Source organism: Agelaius tricolor, unplaced genomic scaffold (genome assembly GCF_023055355.1).
Source record: "Agelaius tricolor isolate 1412-34295 unplaced genomic scaffold, bAgeTri1.0.p SCAF_102, whole genome shotgun sequence".
NCBI lineage: Eukaryota > Metazoa > Chordata > Aves > Passeriformes > Icteridae > Agelaius > Agelaius tricolor.
Window position 1 is genome coordinate 301919 of NW_027269362.1, and position 18166 is coordinate 320084.

Consider the following 18166-nt stretch of genomic DNA (forward strand, 5'->3'; position numbering starts at 1 on the left):
GGGGGGGGGGAGGGGCGGGGGGCGGGGCCTGGGGAGGGGGAGGGGCGCCCACCCCCATTAGCCCCTCCCCCAACCACGGGAGGGGGGAGGGGACAACGCAAAAAGGGGGGAGGGGGAGGGGAGGGGGAGGGGGTTGGGGATGTTCAAAGGGGGAGGGGTTAAAATGCGATGAGCCCCGCCCACAGCCCCATAAGCTCCGCCCCTCTCGGAAGCCACGCCCATTATGGGGTGGGGGTGGGGGAGATTTGGGGATGTTCAGAGACAAAAAGGGGGAGGGGTTAAAATGGGGTAAACCCCGCCCACACCCCATAAACCCCACCCCCTTCAGAAGCCACGCCCCCTGCGAGTGGGGGAGGGGCCTCAAAGCCATTGGGGTGGGGGGAGGGGCGTGGGTTCGGCCCCTCCCCCCCACGCGTGCACAATTTGGGGGGGGGGGGGTGGGGGTTGGGGGGGAGGGGCAGGGGGAACGAATAATGTATGAGGGGGGCGTGGCCAAGGGAGGTCACGCCCGCCCCCGGTGGGTGTGGCCTGTAAATAACCTTTTAACCACCTTTGATACAAATGCAATAAAAACAACCCCGATTCGTACTGGGAGAGACTGGGATCAAACTGGGAGGGACTGGGAGGGGTTAAAGGGGGGGTTTGGGGTTACTGGTTTGTACTGGGAGGGACTGGGATCAAACTGGGAGGGGTTTGGGGTCACTGGTTTATACTGGGAGGGACTGGGATCAAACTGGGAGGGACTGGAAAGGGTTAAAGGGGGGGTTTGGGGTTACTGGTTTGTACTGGGAGGGCACTGGGAGAGACTGGGATCCAACTGGGAGGGGTTCGGGGTCACTGGTTTGGACTGGGAGGGACTGGGAGCTTTAAACTGGGCTGTACTGGTTTATACTGGTCCATACTGGACATATAATTTACGTATTATATAGATAAAAGTTTTTGTAGAAGAATAATTAATCTACATATAATTTACATATTAAATAGATAAAAGTTTTTGTGGAAGAATAATTGATCTATTTTGTTTTAATTAGTACGTAATTAATGCATAACGAGCACGTGAAAACTCTCGGACATAAAAAATCTGCATAATAAAGAGATTTTGAATATGCAGATGTAATTATATGCAGATATTTATAATATCTGAAATATATTACAGAATAATAAACAGAATATGCAGATATTATTTATAAATATATAATGAATATATAAGAAATATATAATACATAACAAGCATAAAAATAGTCTAAAAATAGATTATAAAGATCTAATAAATATGTAAATATTTAAAATTAATAGATAATAAATATATAACGAATATAAAAATATTTAAATATTCTAAATAAATACATAAATATTGTAAATAAATAGATGATAAATGTAAAAAGATTCTAAATAAATACATAATGAATATCTATAAGAGATGGATATAAAACAGAAAATAGTCTAAATAAATAGATTATAAATGTATACTAAATCTAGAAATATTGTAAAGGAATATACAAGTAATATATAAATAATGTAAATAAATATTTAATAAATCTATAATAAATATATAAAGATTATAAAGAAATATATATAATAAAAATATTAAAATAAAAATAAATTAAGATTATAAATAAATGTATAATAAATATACAAATATTCCAAATAAATATATAAGAAATACACAACAATAATAAATAAATATATAATGAATATTTAAATAGCCTCAATAAATATATAATAAATATAAGCTACGCCCCCAAGCCCTGCCCCTTTAAGGCGGGCCCCACCTCCCCCCATTAAATTCCATTTCCGGCCCCGCCATTGCCCTTTTAAGCCGCGTCGCCGCTTTAAGCGCGGCCCCGCCTCCCTTTAAGGCCTTCAAGCCCCGCCCCTTCCCCTCTTAAAGCGGCCGCTCCTTCCCGCTGTGGCCCCACCGCCGCCGCCATGTTGCTCCGCGCTGTTGCCGCTTCTGTCGCCGCCTCTGTCGCGACAGCGCGAGGCCTCGCGACAGCGCCGCGGGGGGAGGGGCGGCGGCTGCTGTTCCGGCAGGTGGGGGAGGGGAGGGGCCGGGGGGGGGGGGGTTTAATTGGGGGGGAGGGGTCAAAGGTCGCGGGGGGGGAGGGGAGGGTTCGTGAGGGGAGCGGGGGAGGGGCGGAAATGGGGGGGGGGGTTGAGGAGATTTTGGGGTTTTCTGAGGAGGTTTTGGGGTTTTCTGAGGAGGTTTTGGGGTTTTTTTTTAGGAGATTTTGAGGTTTTGGGGTTTTTTTGGTGAAGGTTTCGAGGAAATTTTCGGGTTTTTGGTTGGGGTTTCGAGGAAATTTTGATTTTCTGGCGGTTTTGTGAGGAGATTTTTAAGAGATTTCGGGGGTTTTGGGGTTTTGTTGAGGAGATTTTTCAGGGGGGTTTTGAGGAGATTTTGGGGATTTTTTTGTGGAGATTTTTTGGGTTTTTTGAGGAGATTTTTTGGGGTTTTTTATGAGGTTTTGTGGTATTTTTCAAGTGGTTTTTTGTGGAGATTTTTGGGTTTTTTTTAGGAGATTTTTGGGGTTTTTTTAATGAGGTTTTGTGGTATTTTTCAAGTGTTTTTTTTGTGGATATTTTGAGAATGTTTTCGGAATATTTTTAGTTATTTTTTGAGGATCTTTCCAGGAGATTTTGAATTCATTTTTGAGGATATTTTGGTGTTTTTTTCCAGGACAATTTCTGGAGATTTTCAGTTATTTCTTGAGGCTATTTTGGGGCTATTTTGGGCTATTTTTGAGGCTATTTTGGGGGTATTTTTTGAGGGCATTTTCAGGATTATTTCGGCGATTTTTTAAGGCGGTTCTGGGCTATTTTCGGGCTATTTTTTGAGGACATTTTCAGGATTATTTCAGCGATTTTTTGAGGCTATTTTGGGCTATTTTTGAGGCTATTTTCAGTATCATTTCAGCGATTTTTGAGGCTGTTTTGGGCTATTTTGGGCTATTTTTTGAGGCTATTTTCAGCATTATTTCAGCAATTTTTTTGAGGCGATTCTGGGCTATTTTCGGCCTATTTCTGAGGCTATTTTCAGCATTATTTCAGCGATTTTTGAGGCTAATTTGGGCTATTTTTGAGGCTATTTTCAGCATTATTTCAGCGATTTTTGGGGCTATTTTTGAGGCTATTTTCGGGCTATTTTGAGGCTATTTTCAGGATTATTTCAGCGATTTTTGGGGCTATTTTTGAGGCCATTTCCGGGCTATTTTTGAGGACATTTTCAGGATTATTTCAGCGATTTTTGAGGCTATTTTGGGCTATTTTTAAGGCTATTTTGGGATATTTTTGGGGGCTGTTTTCAGGATTATTTCAGCGATTTTTGGAGGCTATTTTGGGCTATTTTTTCAGGCTATTTTCAGCATTATTTCAGCGATTTTTGAGGCTGTTTTGGGCTATTTTGGGCTATTTTTTGAGGCCATTTTCAGCATTATTTCAGCAATTTTTTTGAGGCGATTCTGGGCTATTTTCGGCCTATTTCTGAGGCTATTTTCAGCATTATTTCAGCGATTTTTGAGGCTAATTTGGGCTATTTTTGAGGCTATTTTCAGCATTATTTCAGCGATTTTTGGGGCTATTTTTGAGGCTATTTTCGGGCTATTTTTGAGGCTATTTTCAGGATTATTTCAGCGATTTTTGGGGCTATTTTTGAGGCCATTTCCGGGCTATTTTTCGAGGCCATTTTCAGCATTATTTCAGCGATTTTTTGAGGCGATTCTGGGCTATTTTCGGGCTATTTTTCGAGGCCATTTTCAGCATTATTTCAGCGATTTTTGAGGCTATTTTGGGCTATTTTCGGGCTATTTTTGAGGACATTTTCAGGATTATTTCAGCGATTTTTGAGGCTATTTTGGGCTATTTTTAAGGCTATTTTGGGATATTTTTGGGGGCTGTTTTCAGGATTATTTCAGCGATTTTTGGAGGCTATTTTGGGCTATTTTTTCAGGCTATTTTCAGCATTATTTCAGCGATTTTTGAGGCTAATTTGGGCTATTTTTGAGGCTATTTTCAGCATTATTTCAGCGATTTTTGAGGCTATTTTGGGCTATTTTTGGGCTATTTTTTGAGGCCATTTTCAGCATTATTTCAGCGATTTTTGAGGCGATTTTGGGCTATTTTGGGGCTGTTTTTTGAGGCTATTCATCATTATTTCATCGATTTTTTGGGGCTATTTTTGAGGCTATTTTCAGGATTATTTCAGCGATTTTTGAGGCAATTTTGGGCTATATTTAAGGCTATTTTGGGCTATTTTTGAGGCCATATTTGGGCTATATTTAAGGCTATTTTCGGCTATTTTTGGGCTATTTTTGAGGCTATTTTCAGCATTATTTCAGCGATTTTTTGGGGCTATTTTGGCCTATTTCCGGCCTATTTTCGAGGCCATTTTCACCATTATTTCAGCGATTTTTTGGGGCCGTTTTGGGCCGTTTTGGGGCTGTTTTCCCAGCTCTTCGAGGCCTCCTCCTGCACCTACACCTACCTGCTGGCGGACGCCGCCACCGGCGACGCCGTCATCATCGACCCCGTGCTGGAGACGGTGCCCCGGGACCTGCGGCTGCTGCGCGAGCTCGGCCTCACCCTGCGCTACGCAGGTCAGGCCCCGCCCCCTCAAACCCCGCCCACTTGCTGGTTTAAACCCCGCCCATCCAGCTACGAAGCCACGCCCACAATGCTATATCCGTTTAAGCTCCACCCACATGACAATGCCTCTTTAAACCCCCCCCATGGGGCGGTTTAGACCACGCCCACAGCACCACACCCATTTAAACCCCACCCACTTGTTGGTTTAAGCCCCGCCCATCCACCTGCGAGGCCACGCCCACAATGCTCTTTCCGTTTAAGCTCCACCCACAGCGCCACACCCCTTTAAACCCCTCCCATGGGGCGGTTTAGGCCACGCCCACAGCACCACACCCATTTAAACCCCACCCACTTGTTGTTTTAAGCCCCGCCCACCCATCTACAAAGCCACGCCCACAATGCTATATCAGTTTAAGCTCCACCCACAGGACAATGCCCCTTTAAACCCCTCCCATGGGGTGGTTTAGGCCACGCCCATATCACCACACCCATTTAAACCCCGCCCATCTTCCCTTAAGCCCCTCCCAGTTCAAGGCCACGCCCATTTAAGCTCCTCCCACCTGTCCTGTCAAGCCCCACCCACGGCTCCTCCCACGCTCTTAAAGGGCCCTGGGGAGTCAAAAAGAAGCAAAATCGGCCCAAAAATCACCAAAATCACCCAAAGTTCACTGAATTCACCCAAAATTCACTGGATTCACCAAAATCACTGAAAATCAGACAAAAATCACCAAATTCGCCCCAAATCACCTAAAAATCAACCAAAAATCACCCAAAAAGAGCCCAAATCATCCCCAAAATCACAAAAAATCACTGAAATAATTAAAAAATCACCAAGAAGCAGCCAAAAATCAGCAAAATCATCAAAATCAACTAAAATTAATTCAGAAATCACCCGAAATCACCAAAATTGAGCCATGATCACAGAAATCAATAAAATCAACCAAAAATCAGCTGATATCACCCAAAAATCAACAAAATCATCCAAAATCATCAAAAAAATCGCTGAAATCAGCAAAAAAAATCACTCAAAAATCACCACAATGACCCAAAATGATGCAAATTCCCCAAAATGATGCAAAGCCACCCAAAAAAAAATCACAAAAAATTTGCCAAAATCACAGAAAATTGCTGAAATTATCCGAAATCACCCCAAATCACAGAAAATCACTGAAATCTTCCAAAATCACCCAAAAAATCACCAAAAAATTGCCAAAATCATCCAAAATCACAGAAAATTGCTGAAATCTTCCAAAATCACCCAAAATTCACCAGAAAATCACCCAAAATCACAGAAAATCACTGAAATCACCCAAAAATCACCAAAAATCGCCAAAATCACCCAAAATCACAGAAAATCACTGAAATTTTCCAAAATCACCCCAAAAATTCACTAAAAATGGCCAAAATAATCTCAAAATCATTTTTAAAATGATCAAATTCACCCCAAAATCACCAACATGGGATGTACTGGGATGTACTGGGAGATACTGGGAGGGCACCGGGTTATACTGGGAGCTACTGGGATGTACTGGGAGGGCACTGGGGCCTACTGGGAGTTACTGGGGAGGGCATTGGGAGCTACAGGGATCTTACTGGGAGATACTGGGATGTACTGGGGACCCCGATGACGTCACCCTGATGACGTCACCCCCCCCAGCCAATACCCATTGCCACGCTGATCACGTGACGGGCTCGGGGAGCTACTGGGGGTTACTGGGAGTTACTGGGATGTACTGGGATGTACTGGGGGTTACTGGGATGTAATGAGGTCAACTGGGATGTACTGGGAGGGCACTGGGGCCTACTGGGATCTACTGGGAGCTACTGGGAGGGCACTGGGTTATACAGGGAGCTACTGGGAAGTACTGGGAGCTACTGGGATGTATTGGGATGTACTGGGGGTTACTGGGATGTACTGGGGGTGCCGATGACGTCACCCCCGAGCTGATGACGTCACTCCCCTCCCAGCCAATACGCACTGCCACGCTGATCACGTGACGGGCTCGGGGGCCCTGCGCCGCGCCCTGGGCTGCAGCAGCGCCATCGGCCGGGAGAGCGGCGCCAGCGCCGACCTGCGGCTGGGGGAGGGGGACGAGCTGCGCTTCGGGGCCTTCGTGAGAGCCCCGCCCCCCATCCTGACCCATCCCCCACACTGACCCATCCCCCACACTGACCCTGACCCATCCCCCACCCGGCCCTGCCCATCCCCCACCCCGATAACGGTGGGGGAGGGGCGGATCTGGGGTGGGGGAGGGGCGGATCGGGGTCACCTCTGGGGGTGAAATTGGGAAGAAGGGGGAGGGGCTTTGGGAAAGGGGGAGGGGCTTTAAAAGGGGAGGGGCTTTAAAAGGGGAGGGGCTTTGGGAAATGGGGAGGGGCTTTAAAAGGGGAGGGGCTTTAAAAGGGGAGGGGCTTTGGGAAATGGGGAGGGGCTTTAAAAGGGGAGGAGCTTCGTGGAAGGGGGAGGGGCCTCTGGGGTTCCCTGGGGGAGGTTTTGGGGGTCCCTGGGCAGAGTTTGGAGGTTTTGGGGTTTATGGGGTTCCCTGACCCCATTTCCGGGTTCCTGACCCCATTTTTGGGGGTTTTTGGGGTTCCTGACCCAATTTCGGGTGCCCTGACCCCATTTTTGGGGTTCCTGACCCCGTTTTTGGGGTTTTTTGGGTTCCCTGACCCCATTTCGGGGTTCCTGACTCCATTTTTGGGGGGTTTTTTGGTCCCCTGACCCCATTTTGGGGTTCCTGACCCCATTTTTGGGTTTTTTTTCTCCCCTGACCCCATTTTGGGTTTTCTGACCCCGTTTTTGGGGTTTTTTAGGTTCCTGACCCCATTTCTGGGTTCCTGACCCCATTTCTGGGTTTCTGACCCCATTTTCGGGGTTCCTGACCCCATTTTGGGGTTCCTGACCCCATTTTGGGGGTTTTTCGTGTTCCTGACCCCATTTCGGGGTTCCTGACCCCATTTTTGGGGTTTTTTGGGTTCCTGACCTCATTTCGGGGTTCCCTGACCCCATTTTGGGGTTCCTGACCCATTTTTGGGTCCCCTGACCCTGTTTTTGGGTTTTTTTGGGTCCCTAACCACATGTTTGGTGTCCCTGACCCCATTTTGGGGTTCCTGACCCCGTTTTTGGGGTTTTTTGGGTTCCTGACCCCGTTTTTGGGGTTCCTGACCCCGTTTTTGGGGTTTTTTGGGGTTCCTGACCCCGTTTTTGGGTTTTTTTCGGGGTCCCAGGCCCTGCGGGTGGTGCCCACCCCCGGGCACACCCCCGGCTGCGTCACCTTCGTGCTGGACGACGCCTCCATGGCCTTCACGGGGGACGCGCTGCTGGTGCGGGGCTGCGGCCGCACCGACTTCCAGCAGGGTACTGGGGATACTGGTTATACTGGGATGGACTGGGTTATACTGGGATAGACTGGGTTATACTGGGATAGACTGGGTTATACTGGGATAGACTGGGTTATACTGGCAGGGGCTGCTGGTGCGGGGCTGTGGCTGCACCGACTTCCAGCAGGGTACTGGGGATACTGGTTTATACTGGGATAGACTGGGATGGACTGGGTTATACTGGGTTATACTGGGTTATACTGGGATGGACTGGTTATAGTGGGTTATAGTGGGTTATAGTGGGTTATACTGGGTTATAGTGGGTTATACTGGGTTATACTGGGTTATACTGGGTTATACTGGGAGGGGCTGCTGGTGCGGGGCTGCGGCCACACCGACTTCCAGCAAGGTACGGGGTTGTACTGGTTTATACTGGGATAGACTGGGTTATACTGGGATAGACTGGGTTATACTGGCAGGGGCTGCTGGTGCGGGGCTGCGGCCGCACCGGCTTCCAGCAAGGTACTGGTTTATACTGGGATGGACTGGGTTATACTGGGTTATACTGGGATGGACTGGTTATAGTGGGTTATACTGGGTTATAGTGGGTTATAGTGGGTTATAGTGGGTTATACTGGGTTATACTGGGTTATACTGGGTTATACTGGGAGGGGCTGCTGGTGCGGGGCTGCGGCCACACCGACTTCCAGCAGGGTACTGGGGATACTGGGATATACTGGGTTATACTGGGATGGACTGGGATGGACTGGTTATAGTGGGTTATAGTGGGTTATACTGGGTTAAACTGGGTTATACTGGGATGGACTGGGTTATACTGGGATATAGTGCTTTATACTGGTTATACTGGGTTATACTGGGATAGACTGGGAGGGACTGGGTTGGACTGGTTTATACTGGTTTAAACTGGGATAGACTGGGATAGACTGGGATGGACTGGGTTATACTGGTTATACTGGGAGGAGATTGGCGGGGCTGGGAGGGGGTAAAAAGGGGGATTTGGGGTTACTGGTTTATACTGGGAGGGACTGGGAGGGACTGGGAGGGGTTTGGGAGGGACTGGGAAAGGGTTAAAGTGGGATTTGGGGTTACTGGTTCATACTGGGACGCACTGGGGCTGTGAACCGGCCAAGCCTCCCGGGGCCATTTCCCGTTACTGGTTTGTACTGGGACTCACTGGTTTCCCCCCTCCCCTCCCTCTCTCTCTCTCTCACCCCCCCCCCCCCCGGTTTCCATGGTGACCGCGGCGCGTCTCGGTCGCCATGGCGACGCGGCCCCGCCCCCTTTCGGCCCCGCCCCCCGCAGGCTGCGCGCGCACCCTGCACCGCTCGGTGCACGAGCGAATCTTCAGCCTCCCCGAGGAGTGCCGGGTGTACCCGGGGCACGACTACCACGGTGGGGGCGGGGCCAAACGGGGAGGGGGCGGGGCTAAATGGGAAGGGGGAGGGGGTATGGGTATGGGGGCGGGGCAATGGTTCCGTGCATGCAGGGCCGGGTGTACCCGGGGCACGACTACCACGGTGGGGGCGGGGCCAAGGGGGAGGGGGCGGGGCTAAATGGGTGTGGGGGAGGGGCTAAAGGGGTGGGGGCGGGGCAATGGTTCCATGCATGCAGGGCTGGGTGGACCCGGGGCACAAATACAATGGTGGGGGCGGGGCCAAATGGGAGGGGGCGGGGCTAAGGGGTGGGGGAGGGGCTAAATGAGAAGGGGGAGGAGCTAAATGGAGAGGGGAGGAGGTAAATGGAGAGGGAGGAGCTAAATGGGGAGGGGGAGGGGCTAAATGGGGAGGGGGAGGGGCTAAATGAAGAGTGGGAGGGGCTAAATGGGAGGGGAATGAGCTAAATGGGAAGGGGAGGGGATAAATAGGAAGGGGAGGGGCTAAATGGGAAAGGGGAGGGGCTAAATGGAGAGGGGGAGGGGCTAAATGGGAGGCGCTAAATAGGAAGGGGAGGGGCTAAATGGGAAAGGGGAGGGGCTAAATGGGAAGGGGAGGGGCTAAATGGAGAGGGGGAGGGGCTAAACGGATGTGGGGGAGGGGTTAGAAAGGGTCAGGGAGGGGCGGGGCCAAAGGGGTGGGGGGAGGGGCAAACCAAGGGGGTCACCCAGGGGTCACTCAGGGGTCACCCAGGGCTCTGCCCCTCCCCCCGCCTCAGGTGCACGGTGGGGGAGGGGCGGCGCTGAGGGGTCACTCAGGGGTCAGGGGTCACCCGGGGGTCACCCAGGGGTCACTCAGGGGTCAGGGGTCACCCAGGTCACACCATGTCCACGGTGGGGGAGGAGCGGCGCCACAACCCCCGGCTGACCCTGAGCGCCGACGCCTTCGTGGAGCTGATGGGGAACCTGCAGCTGCCCCGCCCCCGCCTCATGGGTCAGGCCACGCCCCCAAACCCCCCCGGACCCGCCCCCAAAACACACGAACCCCAAAACCCCCAAAATCCCCCCCAAAATCCTCCCCAAAGGCCTCGTGGAGCCGATGGGGGGGGGAGGGAACCCGGAGTTGCCCCGCCCCCGCCTCGTGGGTGAGGCCACGCCCCCAACCCCCCTGACCCCGCCCCCAAACACCCAAACCCCCCCTGAACCCCAAAACCCCAAAATTCCCCCCAAAAATCCTCCTGAACCAAAACGAGCCAAAATCACCTCCAAAAAAACCCAAAATGATCCCAAAATCCCTGGAAAATTCCCAAAATGCCCAAATCCCCCCCAAATGCCAAAAACCTCCCCGAATTCCCCAAAATCTCCTGAAAATCCCCCAAAAGTCCAACTAAATCTCCTAAAATCCCCCCAAATTCCCCAAATCCTCCCCAAAATCCCCTCAAAAATGCCCAAATCCCCCAAAACCTCCCAGAGTCCCGCGGATCCCCCGAAATTCCACCAAAATCCCCCCAAAATCCCCCAAACTCCTCTAAATCCCTCAAATCCTCCCCGAAATTGCCGGAATCTCCCAAAAATTAGGAAATTTCTCAAAAAAATGCCAAATACCCCAAAAATCCTCAAAATCCCCAAGATCTCCCCCAAAATCTCCCTCAAAATTCCCCGAAAATCTCCTAAAAAAATCCCCCCCAAAAAGGCCCAAAATCCCCTCAAAAATCCCGAAATCCCCCAAAATTCCCCCAAATCACCCAAATTCTCCCAAATTCCCCCAAAATTCCCCAAAATCCCCGGAATTCCCCCCAAATCTCCCCCTTTTCTCAGACGTCGCCATCCCGGCCAATCTCCGCTGCGGGATCCAGGACGAGCCTTAGCCACGCCCCTTTTTGGCCGAAGCCACGCCCCCTTTTACAGAAATAAACTCCATTTGCGGCTAAACCACGCCCCCCTTTGGCGAGGCCACGCCCCGTCCTTGTTTCACCCCCCCTAGCGCGTGGCCCCGCCCCCTTTTTGCCGTTCCGCCAATAAAAAAACCGCGGATCCAGAACGAGGCTGGAGTGGGCGTGGCTTTTATTGGGGGTGGGTGGAGGGAAAGGGGGCGCGGCCCGGCGTGGGAAAAGGGGGCGTGGCCGCTTCTCACGGTTCGGCCCCGCCCACCCCACGTTGCCCCAGGTGCGGGCGGAACCGGCGCGTCCAGGTGCGCGCGATGACGTCACCGCCCAGGCCACGCCCCCCCCCCCCGCCGGGCCCGGCGCGCGCGGAGCTCGGGGGGCGCCCGGGGAGGGGGGAGGGGGAGGCCGGAGCTGACCTTTGACCCCTGGCCGGGGCTTCCTCCCATGGTGCAACGCGGCGGGGGGGACAGAGACCCCTCCCCCAGGCGGGTGAGACTGGGATAAACTGGGATAAACTGGGATTAAACTGGGATAAACTGGGATAAACTGGGAAAGGGTTAAAGGGGGATTTGGGGTTACTGGTTTATACTGGGAGGGACTGGGAGGGGATTGGGGGGGACTGGGATCAAACTGGGGGAGACTGGGATCAAACTGGGAGGCGTTTGGGGTTACTGGTTTATACTGGGAGGGGATTGGGATCAAACTGGGAGGGACTGGGAAAGGGTTTGGGGTTACTGGTTTGTACTGGTTTACACTGGGAGGGGACTGGGGGGGGACTGGGAAAGGGTTAAAGGGGGGTTCGGGGTTACTGGTTTATACTGGGAGGGGATTGGGGGTCACTGGTTTGTACTGGGAGGGACTGGGAGTGGATTGGGGGGCGACTGGGGGATACTGGGATAAACTGGGAGGGACTGGGGAAGGGTTAAAGGGGGATTTGGGGTCACTGGTTTATACTGGGAGGGACTGGGAGGGGGTCACTGGTCCGTACTGGTCCGTACTGGTCTGTACTGGTCTGTACTGGTTTATACTGGGTTATACTGGTCCGTACTGGTCCGTACTGGTTTGTACTGGGGCCGTCTCCGTTCCAAACTGGTCTGAACTGGGATCCAGGACGGGCCCGAGGCGGAGCTGGAGAGGCTGAGGCTGGAGGTGCGCCCCTCCCCCACCCCCTTAGCCCCTCCCCCTGTGACGTCATCACCAACCCCCTCCCCTCCCCCCCCCTTCAGGACGAGCCCCCCCCCGAAGAGGGAGGGGGGGGAGGGGCGGAGGCGACGTCGGAGGCGGGGGCGGGGCCGGCGGTGACGTCGGAGGCGGTGACGTCGGAGGAGGCGATGACGTCACCGCAGGAGGCGGTGGGGGGGCAGGTGCGGCCCCTCCCCCACACAATGCCGGGGGGGGGTTGGGGGAAAATTCGGGGGAATTTGGGGAAATTTGGGGGGAAATTTTGGGGGAAATTTGAGGAAAAATTTGGGGAAAATTGGTGGAAAAAATTGGGGGAAATTTCAGGGAAATTCGGGGGAAAATTTGGGGAAAATTTTGGGGAAATTCAGGGGAAATTTGGGGAAATTTGGGGAAAATTTGGGGGAAATTTGGGGGGAAATTTGGGGGAAATTCGGGGAAAAATTCGGGGGAAAATTGGGGAAAAAATTGGGGGAAATTCAGGGGAAATTTGGGGAAAAATTTGGGGAAAAATTCGGGGGAAAATTGGGGGAAATTCAGGGGAAATTTGGGGGAAAGTTTGGGGAAAATTCCGGGGAAATTCGGGAGAAATTAAGGGGAAATTTGGGGAAAAATTTGGGGGAAATTCTGGGGAAAATTTCGGGGAAATTCGGGGGAAAATTTGGGGGAAATTTCGGGGAAAAATTTGGGGAAAATTCAGGAGAAATTTGGGGAAAATTTGGGGGAAAATTTTGGGGGAGATTTTGGGTTGATTTTTCCCAATTTTCCCCGATTTTTTTGGGTTGATTTTTCCGATTTTTTTCCCCATTTTGGGTTGATTTTTCCCAATTTTTAGCGATTTTTTTCTTGATTTTTCCCGTTTTTCCCAATTTTTTGGTTGAATTTTCCCGTTTTCGTCCCATTTTTCCCAGCTGATGTTCTCGCACCTAGCGATGATTCCAGGGCAGATTTTGGCCAATTTTGGGTTGATTTTTCACAATTTTTTCCCCATTTTTCCCAATTTTGGGGTTGAATTTTCCCCATTTTTCCCGATTTTGGTTGAATTTTCCCGTTTTTGGCCGTTTTTGCCCCATTTTTCCCAGCTGATGTTCTCGCACCGAGCGATGATTCCAGGGCGGATTTTGGCCCATTTTTCCCAATTTTGGGTTGATTTTGGCCCATTTTGGGTTGATTTTCCCCAATTTTGGGTTCAATTTTCCCCATTTTTCCCAATTTTGGTTGAATTTTCCCGATTTTGGTTGAATTTTCCCGTTTCTGGCCGTTTTTGCCCCATTTTTCCCAGCTGATGTTCTCGCACCGCACCGACCGCAGTTGGATCCTCCTGGGGCCGCCCTGCGAGCGCCCCCGGGTGCTGGCGCTGAGCAGCTCGGTCAGGGTGAGTGACCACAGAGTGACCACAGAGTGACCACAGAGTGACCACAGAGTGACCAATGGGTGACCAATGACCACAGAGTGACCATTGAGTGACCACTGAGTGACCATTGAGTGACCACTGAGTGACCATTGAGTGACCACTGAGTGACCAATGACCACAGAGTGACCATTGAGTGACCACAGAGTGACCATTGAGTGACCACAGAGTGACCAATGAGTGACCATTGAGTGACCAATGAGTGACCACTGAGTGACCATGAGTGACCAATGAGGGACCATGAGTGACCAATGACCAGAGAGTGACCACTGAGTGACCACAGAGTGACCACAGAGTGACCACAGAGTGACCAGGAGTGACCACAGTGACCAATGAGTGACCATGAGTGACCACTGACCACAGAGTGACCAGGAGTGACCAATGACCACAGAGTGACCACAGAGTGACCACAGAGTGACCACTGAGTGACCATGAGTGACCACAGTGACCACAGAGTGACCACAGAGTGACCAATGAGTGACCAATGAGTGACCACAGAGTGACCAATGGGTGACCACTGAGTGACCACAGTGACCACAGAGTGACCACAGAGTGACCACAGAGTGACCAATGAGTGACCACAGAGTGACCACAGAGTGACCATTGGGTGACCAATGGGTGACCAATGAGTGACCCTTGCATGACCCCTGCGTGACCCCTGCGTGACCCCTCCTTGACCCCTCTGTGACCCCTGTGTGACCCCTCCGTGACCCCTCCGTGGCCCCTCCCCCCAGGGCTCCATTGGTCTCCAAAGGTCCGAGAGCCTCCCCCGCCGCCGGGGTGGGGGGAGGGGAGAGGCCGGGAACGGGGCCCCTCCCCCACCCCCAAGCCCCGCCCCGGCCCCGCTCCCAGCACGGTGAGGGGGAGGGGCTTGGGGGGTGGGGGGCGGGGCTTGAGGGGATGGGGGAGGGGCGGGAGTTTGGGGGTTTTTTGGGGGGGATTTTGGTTTTTTTTAGGGTGGGATTTTGGGTTTTTTGTAGAGGATTTTGGGGTTTTGGGGAGGATTTTGTGGGAGATTTTGGCGGTTTTTTGGGGGGGGGATTTTGGGGGTTTTTGGGGGCGATTTTGGGGTTTATTTGGGGGGGATTTTTGGGCGGTTTTGGGTGGAATTTTGGGGGTTTTTGGTGCTGATTTTCTCCCCCAGGTTCTCTGGCGCTGCCACTGGACCCTGAATCGTACAGGTGAGCTGGGGGTGACCCCAAAAATGCCCTAAAACACCCCAAAACTGACCCAAAAATTACCCCAAAACTAAACCTAAAACTTACCCTAAAATGCTCAAAACCTGATCCTAAAATTGGTCCAAAACAGACCCCAAAACTGACCCTATACTGACTCAAAAGTGACCCCAAAACCACCCCAAATTTAGCCCAAAACTGACACCAAAACTGATCCTAAAATTGATTCCAAAACTGATCCAAAACTGACCCCAAAACCATCCCTAAAAGTGGCCCTAAAACCGACCCTAAACCACGTCAAAAGCGCCCCAAAAATGACCCCAAAAATGCCCAAAACCTGACCCAAAACTGACCCTAAAGCACCTCAAAAATGCCCCAAAAGCGCCCCAAAAATGCCCCAAAAATGACCCTAAACCACCTCAAAAATGACGCAAAAATGACCTCAAAACTGACCCCAAAACTGACCCTAAACCACCTCAAAAGTGCCCCAAAAATGCCCCAAAAATGCCCCAAAATCCCCCAGTGCCCCCCAGTCCCTCCCAGTAACCCCAGTTTGCCCAGTGCCTGTCTCCAATTGGCCCAACTGGAGCTGCGGGTCCGGGAGGCCTTGGCCGAGCGCGAGCGGCTCCTGCGCGCCAGGGTAGGGGGCGTGGCCTCGGGGGAGGGGGCGTGGCCTCGGGGCGTGGTCATGGTGGGCGTGGCCTGGGCGGGTGCGGTCCTGGTGGGAGTGGGCGTGGCCTAAAAAGGGAATTTTAAACAATTTAATGCATGGTGGGGGTGTGGTTTAATTGGTCTGTGGGCGTGGCTTGGTTGGGTGTGGTCTTTTGTGGGCGTGGCTTGGGGGGTGAGGTCTTGGGGTGGGCGGGGCGGAAAATGGAGGGGTTATGATGTCATATTAGGGCGTGGCAATGTTATTTAAATGATTTGTGGGTGTGGCTTGATACGGTGTGGGCGTGGCTTGGAAGGGGAGGTCCTGGTGGGTGTGGCCTAAAATGGGCGAATTGGGTGATGTAATGCGTTATGGGGGTGTGGTTTAAATGGTTTGGGGGCGTGGCTTTATGGGAGTGTTGTCAAAGGGGGCGTGGCTTCACTGCCCCCCCAAACCTCAGGAGGCTCGAAAAGCTGTCAAGGCCCCGCCCACCACGGACACGCCCATTTCTGATGAGGCCCCGCCCGCTCCAGCACAAGCCACGCCCCCTCCAGCTCAGGCCACGCCTCCTCCTGAGGTGACTCCGCCCCCTCAATGATGGGATTGGGGGGGATTTTGGGGGGAATTTGGGGAGATTTTTTTATTATTATTTTTAGGGGATTTGGGGCCAATTCATCGTTGGATTTTATGCGAATTTTGGGGTGGATTTTGGGGAGATTTTGGGGGGATTTTTTATTATTATTTTTAGAGGATCTGGGGGCCAATTCATCGTCGGATTTTATGATTTTATGCAGACTTTGGGGCGGGTTTTTCAGACGATTTCGTGTCGATTCGCGGAAATTTTCGGGCGATTCATTTGGGAGTCATTTCAGGAAACACTTTGGGCCTTCCCTACCCCAATTTTCCAACCATTAACTCCAATATTTTAAATTTTTTTTCTATTTTTTTGGGGATATTTTTCCAGCCCGACCTCCTCTGCGCCCTCCGGGCCCGCGGGCACCGCCCCGAGGCCGTCGGGGGCCTGAGGATTTTGGGGGGGTCCCTGAGGGGTCCCCTCACCAAAATGGGTGGGAGAATCAAGACCTGGAGGCGCCGCTGGTTCCACCTGGACCCCCAGAGGAGGGTCCTGGCCTATTATGGGGGTACTGGGGCGGAAATTTGGGGCATTTTGGGGTATTTGGGGGCATTTTGGGGAGGTCTCGGGGGGATATTGGGGGTGGCGTGTGGAGGTTGGGGGAATTTGGGGTGAATGTTTGGGGTCTGGGGCCTATAGGGAAAATATTTGGGGGTTTTGGGGCCCAATATGGGGGTCCAGGGTGGGTTTTGAGGCAATTTGGGGAAATATTGGGGGGTTTTGGGGCCCAATATGGGGGTCCAGGGTGGGTTTTGAGGCATTTTGGGGAAATATTGGGGGGTTTTAGGGCCCAATATGGGGGTCCAGGGTGGGTTTTGAGGCATTTTGGGGAAATATTGGGGGGTTTTGGGGCCCAGAATGGGCATCCAGGGTGGGTCTGGGGTCTATAGGGGAAAACTGGGGGGGTTTTGGGGCCCTGTATGGGGGTCCAGGGTGGGTTTTGGGGGCATTTTGGGGAAATATTGGGGGGTTTTGGGGCCCAATATGGGGGTCCAGGGTGGGTTTTGAGGCATTTTGGGGAAATATTGGGGGGTTTTAGGGCCCAATATGGGGGTCCAGGGTGGGTCTGGGGTCTATAAGGGAAAACTGGGGGGGTTTTGGGGCCCAATATGGGGGGTCCAAGGTGGGTTTTGGGGCCTTTTTGGGAGGTACCTGGTGAAATATTGGGGTATAGGGGATGGAGGAGGATCTGGGCCTGGCTTTTGGGTCCCCCCCACCATTTCCATATCCCCCAGACCAAGCCCAAACGAAGCTCAAGGGCGTCATCTACTTCCAAGCCATCGAGGAGGTTTGGTACGACCCCGGCCGCGTGGCCGGAAAGGTGAATTTAAAAAAAAAAATAATAAAAAATCTGCGAATTTCGGGGATTTCGAGCGGGGACATTAAAGGGGGTGGAACCGTCATGGCTGAGCCCAAAATGGCCTCCCCAGAGCCCCAACCCGCGCCTCACCTTCTGCCTCAAGACCTACGAGCGCCTGTTCTGGCTGGTGGCGCCCAGCGCCGAGGCCCTGAGGATCTGGATGGACGCCGTGCTCACCCTCACCCGCGGCGCCGCCGCCTTCTGACGCTTTTCCCTTTGTATTTCCTTTTTTTCTCTTCATATTTCCCTTTTTCTCTCCATAATTCCCTTTTTCTCTTCATGTTTTACCACCTTTTCCCCTCATAATTCCCTTTTCCCCTCACGTTTTCCCGCCCTTTTTTCTCCCCTCACGTTTTCCCGCCCTTTTTTCTCCCCTCAGGTTTTCCTGCTCTTTTTCCCCCTCATATTTCCATTTCCCCCTCATATTTCTCTTTTATCTTCATATTTCCCTTTTCACTCTCATATTTCCCCACCTTTTCCCCTCATATTTCCCTTTTCCCCTCATATTTCCCTTTTCCCCTCACGTTTTCCCGCCCTTTTTTCTCCCCTCACGTTTTCCCGCCCTTTTCTCCCC

General features: G+C 51.8%; 1 protein-coding gene across 2 annotated transcripts; it reads left to right on the forward strand.

Annotated features, from left to right (window-relative positions):
- The first annotated feature begins 1875 nt into the window (after positions 1 to 1875).
- Positions 1876 to 11339, forward strand: ETHE1 (ETHE1 persulfide dioxygenase). 2 transcript variants are annotated; one of them, XM_071419244.1, is made up of 7 exons: positions 1876 to 2034; positions 4451 to 4595; positions 6553 to 6698; positions 7813 to 7942; positions 9229 to 9318; positions 10176 to 10292; positions 11117 to 11339. In XM_071419244.1, the coding sequence occupies exons 1-7, from the start codon at positions 1930 to 1932 to the stop codon at positions 11164 to 11166; spliced, it is 783 nt and encodes a 260-aa protein (XP_071275345.1). In that variant the 5' UTR covers positions 1876 to 1929; the 3' UTR covers positions 11167 to 11339. The 2 variants fall into 2 exon arrangements, with proteins under 2 accessions (XP_071275345.1, XP_071275346.1); XM_071419245.1 differs by lacking the exon at positions 9229 to 9318.
- The last annotated feature ends 6827 nt before the right edge of the window (positions 11340 to 18166 follow it).

What these genes read in the sequence shown, in the direction of transcription:
- ETHE1 (XM_071419244.1), top strand. Translation starts at nt 1,930, where the DNA reads ATGTTGCTCCGCGCTGTTGCCGCTTCTGTCGCCGCCTCTGTCGCGACA. An exon ending in CCGCACCGACTTCCAGCAGG is followed by an intron (nt 7,943 to 9,228) that starts GTACTGGGGATA and finishes CGCCCCCCGCAG; the next exon opens with GCTGCGCGCGCACCCTGCAC. An exon ending in CCCGGGGCACGACTACCACG is followed by an intron (nt 9,319 to 10,175) that starts GTGGGGGCGGGG and finishes GGGGTCACCCAG; the next exon opens with GTCACACCATGTCCACGGTG.